This window comes from Danio rerio, chromosome 2, assembly GCF_052040795.2.
Source record: "Danio rerio strain M-AB ecotype USA chromosome 2, GRCz13ab, whole genome shotgun sequence".
Taxonomy (NCBI): domain Eukaryota; kingdom Metazoa; phylum Chordata; class Actinopteri; order Cypriniformes; family Danionidae; genus Danio; species Danio rerio.
Genome location: NC_141022.1, coordinates 58,103,175 through 58,118,319, shown reverse-complemented (window position 1 = coordinate 58,118,319; position 15,145 = coordinate 58,103,175). Strand labels below are relative to the sequence as shown.

The 15,145-nt window shown below is 41.8% G+C and overlaps 1 protein-coding gene and 1 long non-coding RNA gene across 8 annotated transcripts in view; both read left to right on the top strand.

Annotated features, from left to right (window-relative positions):
- Positions 1-15,145, top strand: part of LOC147846549 (uncharacterized) — a 1,651,758-nt gene that overhangs the window by 82,202 nt on the left and 1,554,411 nt on the right. The gene's annotated exons all lie outside the window — the stretch shown is intronic.
- Positions 1-15,145, top strand: part of acss2l (acyl-CoA synthetase short chain family member 2 like) — a 62,161-nt gene that overhangs the window by 30,788 nt on the left and 16,228 nt on the right. For 6 of the 7 annotated variants that reach the window (XR_015477800.1, XR_015477799.1, XR_015477798.1 and 3 more), the window contains 4 exon segments: positions 4,701-4,782; positions 7,410-7,547; positions 9,915-10,085; positions 12,292-12,425. Coding sequence is in view for 2 of the 7 variants with exons in the window: in XM_087239623.1 (XP_087095749.1) it covers positions 4,701-4,782; positions 7,410-7,547; positions 9,915-10,085; positions 12,292-12,425 (525 nt within the window). In the remaining 5 variants the exon portion in view is untranslated. 7 annotated transcript variants of the gene reach the window in all.

The following is a 15,145-nucleotide window of genomic DNA, read 5'->3' as shown; positions in this document are numbered from 1 at the left end:
CAGGGTGCGGAGCCAGAGCGAAACGCTCTCCTCCAGCTCTTCTGTGGGACCCTCGCGCTCCCCGGATCAGCACACCCGCTCCTCGCTGCCCCTCCGCGGGTACGTCAACGATTGCTGCGATGACGTCATTAGCAAGGGCTCTGCCTGCTTGGTTAGCGCGGGCCAGCCCCTCGCGGTGGCTCATACGCACGATCAGACTCGGCTACGAACTACAGTTCTCCAAACGGCCTCCCAGGTTTACGGGCGTGTATTTCACCAGGGTCAATCCCCTGTCCGCCCCTGTCTTGCGAGAGGAGATTGCTGCCCTCCTGGCGAAGGGTGCAATCGAGCCGGTGCCTCCAGCCGAGATGGAGAGCGGGTTTTACAGCCCGTACTTCATCGTACCCAAAAAGAGCGGTGGGTCACGGCCAATCCTAGATCTGCGCGTTTTGAATCGCTGCCTTCACAAGCTGCCGTTCAGAATGCTTACGCAGAGGCGCATCCTCCGATGCGTTCGTCCTCAGGATTGGTTTGCAGCCATAGACCTGAAGGACGCGTATTTTCATGTCTCCATTCTTCCACGCCACCGTCAGTTTCTGCGGTTTGCGTTCGAAGGTTGAGCATGGCAGTACAAGGTCCTCCCCTTCGGGCTCTCTCTGTCTCCGCGGGTCTTCACCAAACTCGCGGAGGGTGCCCTAGCGCCTCTGCGGCTTGCGGGCATCCGCGTACTCAATTATCTCGACGACTGGCTGATTTTAGCCCACTCTCAGGAGCAATTGACTGCGCACAGAGACGAGGTGCTCCGGCATCTCCGCCTATTGGGGTTGCAGGTCAACTGGGAAAAGAGCAAACTCGCCCCGGTGCAGAGGATCTCTTTTCTCGGGATGGAGCTGGACTCGGTCACCATGGTAGCGCGCCTCTCCGGAGAGCGCGCTCGCCTGCTGCTGAACTGTCTGAGGGAGCTCGACAGCAAGTTAGTGGTCCCACTGAAATATTTTCAGAGGCTCCTGGGGCATATGGCTTCCGCTGCGGCCGTCACGCCGCTCGGATTGCTCCATATGAGACCACTTCAGCACTGGCTTCAAGATCGAGTTCCAAGACGCGCATGGCATGCGGGCACACACCGAGTCTCTGTTACTGCGCTGTGTCGCCGCACCCTCAGCCCCTGGAACGACCCCTCGTTCCTGCAGGCCGGTGTGCCTCTGGGACAGGCGTCCAGTCATGTTGTTGTTTCGACAGATGCTTCCAGCACAGGCTGGGGAGCCGTGTGTCGCGGGCATGCAGCTGCGGGCCTGTGGGTAGGTGCCCAGCTGCATTGGCACATCAATCGCCTAGAGCTGTTGGCAGTGTTCCTTGCTCTCCGCCGTTTTTCTCCGGTGCTGGGGCAGCAACACGTGCTGGTCAGGACGGACAGTACGGCGGCGGCGGCGTATATCAACCGCATGGGGGGTATGCGCTCTCGCCGCATGTCTCAGCTCGCCCGCCGTCTGCTCCTCTGGAGTCACCCGCGGCTGAAGTCGCTGCGCGCCATTCACATCCCAGGTATGCTCAACCGTGCAGCCGATGTGCTCTCACGGCAGCAGATTCACTCTGGAGAATGGAGACTCCACCCCGAGTCTGTCCAGCTGATATGGGCGCGATTCGGGGAGGCCCAGATCGATCTGTTTGCTTCCCCCGAGAACGCTCATTGCCAGTTGTTTTATTCCCTGACCGAGGGCTCTCTCGGCACGGATGCACTGGCCCACAGCTGGCCTCGGGGCATACGCAAGTATGCGTTTCCCCCAGTGAGCCTGATCGCGCAGTTAATGTGCAAGGTCAGGGAGGACGAGGAGCAGGTTTTGTTAGTTGCGCCCCTCTGGCCCAACCGAACCTGGATATCAGAGCTCTCCCTCCTCGCGACGGCCCTCCCTTGGCAGATCCCTTTGAGAGAGGACCTACTTTCTCAGGGACAAGGCACCGTCTGGCACCCTCGTTCCGATCTCTGGAACCTCCACGTGTGGTCCATAGACGCGAGGAAGACTTAGGTAACCTGCCGCCCGCGGTGGTTGATACCATCACTCAGGCTAGAGCCCCCTCCACGAGGTGCGCCTACGCCCTGAAGTGGAGTCTATTCACTGAGTGGTGTGTCTCTCGCAGAGAAGACCCCCGATCTTGCCAGATCAGTGTTGTGCTCTCTTTCCTTCAAGAGAAGCTGGACAGCAGGCTGTCGCCCTCCACTCTCAAGGTTTACGTTGCTGCCATCTCCGCTCACCATGACGCGGTGGCTGGCAGCACCGTGGGAAAGCATAACCTCATCATCCGGTTCCTCAGAGGCGCTAGGCGAATTAATCCAACTCGCCCCCCTCTCACGCCCTCTTGGGATCTCGCCCTCGTTCTTACGAGCCTGCGATTTGATCCCTTCGAGCCACTCGATACAGTATCTTTAAGATTTTTTGTCCCTGAAGACAGCTCTGCTGGTCGCGTTGGCCTCCATTAAGAGGGTCGGGGACCTGGAGGCATTTTCGGTCAGTGACTCGTGCCTGGAATTCGGGCCGGGATTTTCTCACGTTATTCTGAGACCCCGCCCGGGTTATGTGCCCAAAGTTCCTACCACTCCTTTTAGAGATCAGGTAGTAACCCTGCAAGCGCTGCCCCCGGAGGAGGCAGACCCAGCCCTGTCATTACTTTGTCCAGTTCGCGCTCTGCGCATTTATGTGGACCGTACTCAGAACTTTAGATCTTCTGAGCAGCTCTTTGTCTGTTATGGCGGACGGCAGCAGGGAAGTGCCGTGTCTAAACAACGTTTATCCCACTGGATTGTGGAGGCCATTTCTTGTGCTTATTTGAGCAGAGGCCAGCCGCGCCCCCCAGGAGTGCATGCGCACTCCACTCGGAGCGTTGCATCCTCTTGGGCGTGTGCGCGTGGCGCCTCTTTAGCAGACATTTGTAGAGCTGCGGGCTGGGCGACACCCAACACATTTGCAAGATTTTATAATCTGCGAGTGGAGCCGGTTTCCTCAAGGGTGTTAGGTACCTTTGGTGATTGAGGAAACAACTCGGTAGGTGTTGTACACGCTTGCGGTGCCTTTTTTCCCTAACACGGAGAGATGTGCACCCTCCTGTCTGTCAGTAAAGTTCCCCATTCGGTGAGCCCTGCAGATTCCTCCGAGGCCCCCAGCACTGACTCAGCGGAGGAGTCACTTGCTGGCCCATTACGTAGTAGGTCTGCCCGCTGGTCAGCCCGCGTTTTGGGTATAGGTGCCTGCTATGACCGATCCCCGCTGGTGATCCCCATATGCTTTCCGCCACGGTTAAGTTCCCCCCCTGGGCGGACCCGTGCTTTCCCTATCTGCTAACCACCTTCTTATGCGCACTCCCCCTTTTCAGGGTTAGTCCATATGTAATTCCATTGTTCCCCCTATTGGGTGCGGATGGTCTCCGCAGCGTCCTCCCTACTGGGATGGCACGCTTCCCAACGTACTGTCGTGTATTCCTAGAATTATCTAGACGCTAGCGACTCCCAAAAAAGATACCTATTCCGTAAAACTTCTTTGAAGTAGGATAAGTTAGGGCCAAGGGCACGTTGGAGGACCACGCCTCTCGTGATCTGGGTGCGTCACGCTTGCCTGACCGCTCTCTCATGGTGGGTGTTGGTAAGGTGCAGTCATTATGGCGCTTTCAATGGGCTCCCAATGCGTGGATTTTACAATCAAATCCACTTATAGTGCTGGAGTTCCCCCCGAAGGGGAACGTTCGAGGTTACTAAAGTAACCCTTCGTTCCCCGAGGAGGGGAACGGAAGCACTATACTCCGTCGCCATGATGACTGTCCCTTAGCTGTTAAAAGTCTCTTCAGCTTAAAAAGGATTGCGTCTGCTGGCGCCAGGTGAGCTTATATACTCAGTTGATTGCTTATGCTGCTCACCTGCGCAGGCTTGCGCTGCCAATTCATTCTTAATTGGCCCGTTCAATACTCTTTCAGACGAGTAGCTTCTGAACCGAACCTCCCAATGCGTGGATTTTACAATCAAATCCACTTATAGTGCTTCCGTTCCCCTCCTCGGGGAACGAAGGGTTACTTTAGTAACCTCGAACGTTATTTATAGTAGCTTAGGGCTCATATGATTGGAAGATAGTGATTAGCAAAATACGGGACCGGCCGTGATAAATGATAAGCACGTGATCCTCTCGAAATTAGTTTATGAATAATCCTCACTTAAAAAGTCTTGAATTTGACTTGATGAAACCTGAAGAAACCCTGACTTAGTATTCATTATTTTCTTTCAGCTTAGTCCCTTTATTAATCAGAGGTCTCCACAGAGGAATGAACCGCTAACTTATCTAGCACATGTTTTACACAGCGGATGCCCATAGCTGCAACCCAGTACTGGGAAACACCCATACACTCTTATTTACACTCATACACTACGGACAATTTAGCTCATGCCAATTAAGCGCATGTGTTTGGACTGCGGGGGAAACCGGAGCACCCGGAGGAAACCCACACCAACATGGGGAGAACATGCAAACTCCATACAGAAATGCCAACTGGCCCAGCCGGGGCTCGAACCAGCGACCTTCTTGCTGTGAGGCGATTGTGTAACCCACAGCGCCAACGCTGCTGCCCTAGTTTAACGGAAATATTTTTGGGCAATAGTTTTTAGTCTTGGTTTACTAAAACCACCTTGGTATCAGTTAATCTAAACTCCTGGATTGTGATGATTGTCGTGATTTCTCCCTCAGCTCGGCCTCGTCTGTTCAGAAGTGTGTTGTGGTCAAACATCATGCCTTCATAACCAGCAGCGATGCTTCCAGCAGTCTACAGGTCTGTCAAACTGTTGAGCTCTATGAATATAATACATACAGTTAAATTCAGAATTATTAACCCTCCTGTGAATTTTCCTTTTGAAATATTTCCCAAATGATGTTTAACAGAGGGAGAAATTTTTCACAGTATGTCTGATAATATTTTTTCTTCTGGAGAAAGTCTGATTTGTTTTATTTCAGCTAGAATAAAAGCAGTTTTTATTTTTTTAAACCCATATTAAGGTCAATATTATTAGTCGTGTTAAGCTATATATCTTTTTGATTGTCTACAGAACAAACCACTGTTATACAATGACTTGCCTAATTACCCTAGTTAAGCCTTTTAATGTCACTTTAAGCGGAATACTAGTGTCTTGAAAAATATCTAGTCAAATATTATGTGCTGTCATCATGACAAAGAGAAAAGAAATCAGTTATTAGAAATCAGTTCCTATAAAGGTATGTTTATGTTTGTAAACGTCTGTGTTTCTGGATTTAATCACACACTCATCTGTATTTTTTAATCAGTTGAATGATTGGAATGTGCCATCTGCAAGAATACTGTGCTGACAATGAGTTGAGCGTATAATCAATAGGATTGTACCAATCAAACTGTTTAGACCAGTGATTAAAGACAATGCCTCATCATCGCTTTCTGTGGCCTAAAAGATCTGCCCTTTGATAGCTTAATGCGTGCCACTTAATGCATACATTAAGGAATTTTTAATACATTTTATAAAACTGTAGATATCAATATGTTAACGATATGATAATCATATTAATATAGGGATAGATCTTGCAAAAATGAAAATTGTCATTATATTCTTGTTTCAAACTATTTTTTTTTTTGGTCACACTTTACAACAAGGTTCATTAGTTAATGTTAATTAATGCATTCACTAACATGAACAAATGCAGTAGTAAATGTATTGTTTATTGTTTGTTCATGTTAGTTAACGTTAGTTAAAGAAAATACAGTAGTTCATTGTTAGTTCATGTTAACTCAAGGTGCATTAACTAATGTTAACAAGCATGGACTTGGATGTTAATAATGCATTAGTAAATCTTCATTTATGATTAATAAATGCTGTACATGTGATGTTCATGATTAGTTCATTTTAGTAAATGCATTAACTAATGAACCTTATTGTAAAGTGTTACCTTTTTTTATCTGTTCCATTGACTTCCATTGTAGGAAAAATAAATACTATGAAAGTCAGTGGTTACAGGTTTTCAACATTCTTCAAAATATCTCCTTTTATGTTGAACAAAACAAATAAAACTGATGGAAGGAAGATTTTGAAGACTCTTGGAAACCTGTAACCATTGACTTCCAATGCAAGGAAAATAAATACAATGTTAGTCAATGGTTAAAGGTTTTAAACATTCTTCAAAATATCTTCCTTTGTGTTCAGCTAAACAAAACTAAAAGGTGGAAGACATTTTGAAGAATCTTGGTAACCTGTAACAACTGACTTTTTATTGTAGGAAAAATAAATACAATGTAAGTCAATGGTTACAGGTTTTAAACATTCATCAACATATCTTTCTTTGTGTTCGACGAAACAAATAGAACTGATGGAAGGAAAATATTTTGAAGAATCTTGGAAACCTGTAACCACTGACTTTTTATTGTGGGAAAAACAAATACTATGTAAGTCAATGGTTACAGGTTTTCAACATGCTTCAAAATATGAACAACATGAACATTCAAAACATAAATAAACAAATAAAACTAATGGAAGGAAGATTAATTTGAAGATTGTTGGAAACCTGTAACCATTAACTTCCATTGTAGGAAGAATTAATACTATGTTAGTCGATGGTTACAGGTTTTCAACATTCCTCAAATATCTACCTTTGTGTTAAAAAAAAAAAAAAAACCTGAATCTTAGAAACCTGTAACTATTGATTTACATTGTAGGAAAAAACTACTTTGGAAGTCAATAGTTATAGGTTTTCAACATTCTTCAAATTATCTTCCTTTGTGTTCAACAAAATAAAAAAATAAATGATGAAAGGTAGATATTTTGAAAAATATTGGAAACCTGTAACCACTGACTTCCATCGCGGGAAAAATAAATACTATGGATGTCAATGGTACAGGTTTTTAACATTCTTCAAAATATCTTCCGTTAGGTTAAAAAAAAAAACTGAAAGAAGATATTTTGAAGACTCCCCTTGTAATAAAAACTAAAAACTATGGTAATCAATTGTTACAGGTTTTGAACATTCTTCAAAATATCTTCCTATTATGTTCAACAAAATAAATAGAACCAAATAGAAGGAAGATATTTGTAAAAATCTTGGAAACCTGTGCCAATTGACTTCCACTGTAGGAAAAATAAATACTTTGAAAGGCAATGGTTACAGGTTTTCAACATTCTTCAAAATATCTACCTTTGTGTTCATTAAAACAAATAGAACTTTGAAGAATCTTGGAAACCTGTGCTATTTATTTTCATTTTAGGGGAAAAAAACTATGAATGTCAAAGTTTACAGGTTTTCAACATTGTTCAAAACATCTTCCCTTGTGTTCAACAAAAAATATAGTAAATGGATAAAAGGCAGATATTTGGAAGAATATTGGAAACCTGTAATCATCGACTTGTTTCTTTTGTGTGTGTGTGTGTGTGTGTGCTTCAGACTCCATGGGATGAATTGTGTGATATCTGGTGGGATGACCTGATGGATGGAGTGTCGGATGAGTGTGAACCGGAGTGGATGGACTCTGAAGATCCTCTTTTCATACTTTACACCAGCGGCTCCACCGGAAAACCCAAGGCAAGTGCCCTCTAAATCTAGAATTTAACACAGGTCATGTATAGTACAGACTCAATTTGGTTGTCAATTCACCTTTAAAAATGATACTATTTTTCTTCATACACACACTTCAGTCATTTAGAGGCATTTGGGTTGCCAGAGCTAGAAAAAACTGCAAATAAAAAACTATACAAAAAAAAAAAAAAAAAACTCATCATCAGCTTCTCTGCCAGTAAAAATACTGGTCTAACAGGTCTGGCCTTTCAGAAACCAGAATGATATCTTAATGCAAGTATAGTAAAGCAACAGTTCACCCAAAAATGAAAATTGTCATCATTCACTTATTCCAAACCATTTTTCCCCCTGTCAAACACACACACGAAAAAATGATATTTTGAAGAATGTTGGAAATCTGTAACCATTGACTTCTACAGTGTTTATTTTCTACAATGGAAGTCAATGGTTACAGATTTTCAACATTTTTCAAAATATCATCCTTTGTGTTCAAAAACAAAAAAATCTAAAATAAGATATTTAGAAGAATCTTGAAAACCTGTTACCACTAACTTCCATTTTGGGAAAAATAAATACCATGGAAATCAATGGTTACAATATTTCTTTAACATTCTTCAAAATAACTTCCTTTTTGTTCGACAAAGCAAAACAAAACAAAACAAAACAAAAAAAACTCAAGGAAGGAAGGAAAATATTTTGAAGATTGTTGGAAACCTGTAACCATTGACTTTCATAGAATTCATTTTCCTACAATAGATGTCAGTAATTGCAGGTTTTTAAAATATCTTCCTTTGTGTTAAAAAACTAAAAAAAGATAAGATATTTTGAAGGATTTGGAAAAATGATACCACTGACTTCCATTTTAGGACAAATAAATAGTTTGGAAATCAATGGTTACAGTTTTTCTTTAACATTCTTTAAAATATCTTCCTTTGTGCTCAACAAAACGAAAAAAAAAGTATTTTGAAGAATGTTAGAAACTTGTAACCATTGATTCCCTAGTAGAAAAAAAAAACTATGTAAGCCAATGGTTACAGGATTTCATTAACATTCTTCACAATATCTTCCGTTCTGTTGAACAAAACAACAGCAAAAAAAAAAAAAAAAAACCTCAAGGAAGAATGAAAGATATTTGAAAAAATGTCTGAAACCATTGAATTCCATAGTACGAAAAAATACTATGAAAGTAACTTATTGCAGGTTTTCAACATTCTTGAAAATATCCTCCTTCCTTCCTTGAGTTTTTATTGTTTTGTTGAACACAAAGTGACTAAAATGACTAAAAACTCAACTATTTAGTCTCCACTTTCCTTCCTAATCTGCAATTGCCTCTCTGGCTCCACCGCTAACTACTCAAAAATAAATAAATAAATAAATAAATAAATAAATAAATAAATAAATAGAAAACTTACATTACTAATGCTTTGCTTCTTACACTTTACACACCTGCAATTTGCCTACAGCACTTATTCATTGTTGCTCTTATAGTTGTGTAAATTGCTTCCTTGTCCTCATTTGTAAGTCGCTTTGGATAAAAGCGTCTGCTAAATGACTAAATGTAAATGTAAATGCAAAGGAAGGTATTTTCAAGAATGCTGGAATCCTGTAATCATTGACTTCCCCTTCAGGAAGAATAAATATTATGGAAATCAATGGTTACATTTTTTTAACATTCTTCAAAATTTGTGTTCAACAAAACAACAACAAAAAAAAAAAAAACTCAAGGAGAAAAGAAAGATATTTTTAAGAATGTTGAAAACCTTCGATTTACATTGTAGGAAAACTAAATACTTTGCAAGTCAGTGGTTACAGGTTTTTTAACATTGTTCAAAATACATTTTGTAAAATGGCAGAAACCTGTAACCATTGACTTCTATAGGTGGAAAAATAAACGCCTTTAAAGTCATTGGTTACAGGTTTTCATCATGCTTCAAAATATCTTCCTTTATGTTAAAAAAAAAAAAAAAACTCAAGGAAGGAAGAAATTTAAGAATCTTGGAAACCTTTGATTTACATATTAGGAAAAATAAATACTTTGCAAGTCAGTGGTTACAGGTTTTCAACATTTTTCAAAATATCTTTGTGTTCAACAAATCGAACAACAGGCATGCATCCTACATTATTCACACTTTATTTTAAAGTTAAAATAGCTATTAATAAACTATTAACTTTGACTTTTAGCTAAATAAACTTCTGATGTCCTGCTTAAGTATAGGGTAGGATCAGGAATAAATAAGATCATGCTGAATATGTACATTATGTACTAATAAACAACTGATTACTTAATACTATGCAGGTAATGAGACAGTAGTTAATTGTGAAAAAAGCTAATGTGTAACAATGAATGATCTTCTTTTGGTTTGTCCTGTACAGGGGGTGGTCCACACCGTCACAGGCTACATGCTCTACACCTCACTGACCTTCAAATATGTTTTCGATTATCACCATGACGACGTTTACTGGTGCACTGCAGACATTGGCTGGATCACAGGCCACTCCTACATCACATATGGCCCGCTGGCCAATGGCGCGACCAGTGTGCTCGTGAGTTCTGCACACACTGAAATACTATTAAATGCAACGCATATATTATATTATATACAGTGGAGGAAATAAGTATCCGCTTGTTAAGTGATGACGTGTTGGTGATGTATGTAATACTGTTTTCGGGTCCAAGCCGCCACTCATTTGAGTTGAGAAATCATTTGTTTATGATCACTTTTTATTCATATCACACATTAAAGTAAATTTTATATACAGTCATAGTGTACACAACACTCTCTGGGCTTGCTGCATCACAAATACCAAAATTTTTATTTAATTAAAAAAAATAATAAATCACTTTCTGGCCATCAGATATTAGGCATGGACAAAAATATTGCGACGGTGATTTTTAAAAGTATTAAATCGATTTGTAAACGTTTATTATTACCATTTCATGAGTCTTCCCATTCAGTTAAATAGAGTGCTTGGACTTGGAAGCCGCTTCGCGTGACATCACACTTAACAAGCGGATTAAACGACATGTCACCATTTGTCTCAGAAAACATATTTATAAAGGCGTCGGGGACTTGAAATTTTCCCCGGATGTTGGCAACAACCAAAGAAATCCATATATGCAAAGAAAACCAATCTAATTAGTGTACAAATGAAGTTATGCGTGATAAAATGAAATGACACAGGGAAAAAGTATTGAACACATGAAGAAAGGAAGGTGTAGAAAGGCAGGGAAAGCCCAGACAGCAGCTGAAATCTTTCAGTAGTTCTTCAGCAAGCCTCTGCCCTTCCTCAGGCCCCCTTTACACTAATGCGTTTTCGTTTTAAAACGCATAAGTTTTGCTACGGTTACGCCATCCGTCCACACTATGCCGGCGTTTTCGAGCGCCGAAAACGGAGCATTTTGAAAACGATGGATTAGCCGTTTTCATTCTAAAACGCTGCTGCTCCGTCTCAGTGTGGATGGTGGAAAACGGAGACATCTGAAAAGAGAGGTGGAGCTGCTGAGATTCGCTACCTGATTGGGGCTTTTGTGTCATTGCGTATCCTTCCCTTATTCGTCAAGCCCCTATCACATGACTTTAACACATGGCTTTAACGCTACCGGACGACAGCAGACCAGCCTTTCATTGTAAACAACATCATGGACACAGAAATGGGAGCGTTGTTTGCACTATTGTCTGTTTTATGCGCCATTGTGCTGTTATTCATTTGTTACGTTTAGTACCAACTCAACTTCGTCGTCTGTCCACAAAAATACCTCTCTTGCTTTCTTTGCCATCGCGTTCATTGTTCAACCGGCGTTTGTTGACTAACAATAACCTAATGCTGAGCGAGACACATGCTTGCTGTTCATACTCGAACGTGCATGCCCAGAGTGCGCGAATCGTCACGTGATATATGTTTTTGGTGGCGTAGTGTGGACGGAGATATGTTCAGAGACGCTAGGTGAAACGCTAGTGTGGACGTGGATCGTTTTTATTCTAAAACGCCGTTTTAAAACTAAAACGCACGAGTGTAAACGGGGCCTCAGTGTAAATGAATAACAGCTGCTTCAGTCCAACATCTACATTAGCAGGAGGATGAGGATGAAACCAGGGTGGACATTTCAGCAAGACAATGATCCAAAACACAGCCAAGAAAACTCTCAGATGCTTTCAGAGAAAGAAAAGCAAGCTGTAGAATGGCCCAGCCAATCACCTGACCTGAATCCAACAGAAAATGCAAGATAAAGCTCAGATTTGATAGACGAGACCTACAGAACATCAAGATTTTGACACTCGGTTGACGTTTGTGAGAAACTCACACCTGAGCAGTGCATGAGGCTTCATTCTCCATATGAGAGGCGTCTTTAAGCTGCAGCACCAAAAAAGCCTTTTATATAAAGCATTGAATACATTTTAGTAGTTCAGCACTTTCTCCTTCTGTCATTTCATTCTTATTACACACAACTCATGTTTTAGATTTTGTTTCGGTTTATTTTTATGTTTGTTTGTATTTTAAATATTATTTGGTTTGTTACCAAAATCTGGTTAAATTCCATGTCAACAGCTCCTTTAGAAATGTAAATTTTTAGGGATAAAAAAAAGTATGTTTACTTAGCATGTTTCTTAGATATCTGCAAACATACTATGCTATTTTATGCTTTATAATAGCCAGCAACTTACATACAGCACCTTTAAGAATTATCATTGAGCACAAACAGTGAATTGAAATGATTTGTGTGTGTGTGTGTGTGTGTGTGTGTGTGTAGTTTGAAGGTGTGCCGGTCCATCCTCATGTGGGCAGACTCTGGGAGATCATTGAGAAGTATGGAGTCTCTAAGTTCTACACGGCGCCCACTGCTATAAGACTGCTGATGAAATATGGGAAAGAACCACTGCAGCGGTGAATGAACACTTCTACATTTGAATATATATGCTTTACACACTTTAACTACTGTAGTCCTGCATAAGCCTGATTTAGATGTGTAGTCACTAGTCAGTACGTCTCTCAGTGAAGTGTAGGAGCGCCATCTATTGGACAAACAATATTTCAGAAAATGACCTTGCAGGCTGTACAGTTTGAACATAAACAAAACAGTTTGTGCTGCAGACAACATTAGATGAGTTAAATGAGTAGAGCATTATTAGCCCTCCAGTAAAAATGAACTTTTTCAAATATTCCCCAAGTGTTGTTTAAGGGTGCTGTTCACACCTGTGAATCGATTCAGTTGTTCCGAAACAGAGATTACAATTGTTACATTGTTGCTCTTTGCTCTTGGAGCGGTTCGCTTTCACACTGCAAAGTTTCTAAACGGACCAAAAGAGCTAAAACAAGTCACGTGCGAGTAAACTCTCCACACATTGGTCAGAGTGTCAGGGTTTATTTTGCAGCGTCCCGCTAAGCTGTCAGGAGAGGTGGTGGTTTGGTGGTGATTGACAGGGTGCGCGCGTGCGACGTGTCTGAAGAGAGACGCGGTGGGGAGGGGTGAGAAGGGTGTGCGACGATGCCTATTTGAGGACCTGGAGGGAGACGCGAGATTACCGGGAGATCATCACTCGTTTGCGGGCATCCGGAGACTCGCGAAACTTCCCGCCCTACTCATAATTCTCTCTTCATATAGCCGTATGCCTATTACATATCCATAAAACACTGTGATATAACCGCGCTCGGATCGGATCGCTTTCTCACTACAATCGAACAGCTCCAGGGTTCGTTTCAATCGAGCCGAGACCACCTCATTCAAGCGATCTCGGAACGATTACTTTGGCATGGAACAGAGCGCGATTGCCCTGTTCACATATGCCAAACGAACCGCGCTAACTGGGCAAACGAGACACGTTCCGAAACAAAAGTGTAAGTGTGAAAGCACCCTAACAGATTGTTCCTCAACACATTTTTAAACGTATATTTTGATAACTATTTTCTAATAACAAATGTCTTCTGTCTTTGCCATGATCACATTATATAATATTTTACAATAAATAGTTAAAACAGTTTAAAGTGCAAATCAAATGTTGAGAAGGTTAAGTAGTTTAACTAGACTAGGTTGGTTAAATAGGCAAGTCATTGGACAGCAGTTGTTTGTTCTGTAGCCAATGAAAAACACAAAGGGGGCCGTTTTTATCTTCATTACACACACACACACACACACACACACACACACACACACACACACACACACACACACACACACACACACACACACACACACACACACACACACACACACACACACACACAAATGTTGGTTTTTGTGAAAAGTGGGGACATTACATAGGTTTCCATTCATTTTATACTGTCCAAACCGTATATCATATTGCCCTCACCCCTAAACCCAACCATCACAGGAGACTGTGTGCAGCTTTACTCTCTGATTAAACTCATCCTGTGGGATTTATAAGCATTTTGAAAAACGAGGACGTCACCAATGTCCTCATATTTCACCACCTTTATGTAATCCCTGTGTCATACCCATGTCATTATACAGATTTGTCCTGATATGTCACAAAAACACGTACACACACACACACATGCGCTTTATTAACAAGAATCAGCATGTACAGTTTCATTATACAACAAAATCACTGCACATTCCTTAACAAGGAGGATAAAACAAGAAAAGAAGGAATTAAATAAATAATAATAATAAAAAAGAGAGGGTGCATAATTATCTAAATTACATAGATAATTATATATACATATACATTATACATATTGTTCCAATTTTAGTTATTAACAAAATTATTTAATGCACTATCAGTACAGAAAATACATGTACATTTGAACAAAACAGATATTCTTTTATTCATTTTCTTTTCAGCTCAGTCCCTTTATATTAATCCGGGGTCGCCAAAGCAGAATGAATGGCCAACTTATCCAGCACATGTTTTACGCAGTAGATGCCCTTCCAGCTGCAGCCCATCTCTGGGAAACATCCATACACACTCATACACTACGGACAATTAAGCCAACCCAATTCACCTGCACCGCATGTCTTTGGACTTTGGGGGAAACCGGAGCACCCGGAGGAAACCCACGCGAACGCGGGGAGAACATGCAAACTCCACACAAAAACGCTAAATGACCCAGCCGAGGCTCAAACCAGCGACCTTCTTGCTGTGAGGCGACTGCACTTCCTACTGCGCCACTGCGTCGCCACAAAATGCATTTATTTATTAAAATAATATTTTAGTCACCAAACATCACTGGAAATTGAAAGATAATACAAATAAATTCATGCTCAATATTGCAAAAAATTGATTTTTGCTGTTTTTTATTTTTTTTAAATATTTTTCTCTAGCATATGGGTGTAATTTTTGGACCATTGTCTTACGTTTTTTTGTTAGATTAGCTCCAGATTGGCGAGGCAGTGGCGCAGTATGTAGTGCTGTCGCCTCACAGCAAGAAGGTCGCTTGGTCGCTGGTTCAATCCTCGGCTCAGTTGGCGTTTCTGTGTGGAGTTTGCATGTTCTCCCTGCCTTCACGGGGGTTTCCTCCGGTTGCTCCGGTTTCCCCCACAATCCAAAGACATGCTGCAGGTGAATTAGGTAGGGTAAATTGACCGTAGTGTATAAGTGTGTGTGTGTGTGTATGTGTGTGTGGATGTTTCCCAGAGATGGGTT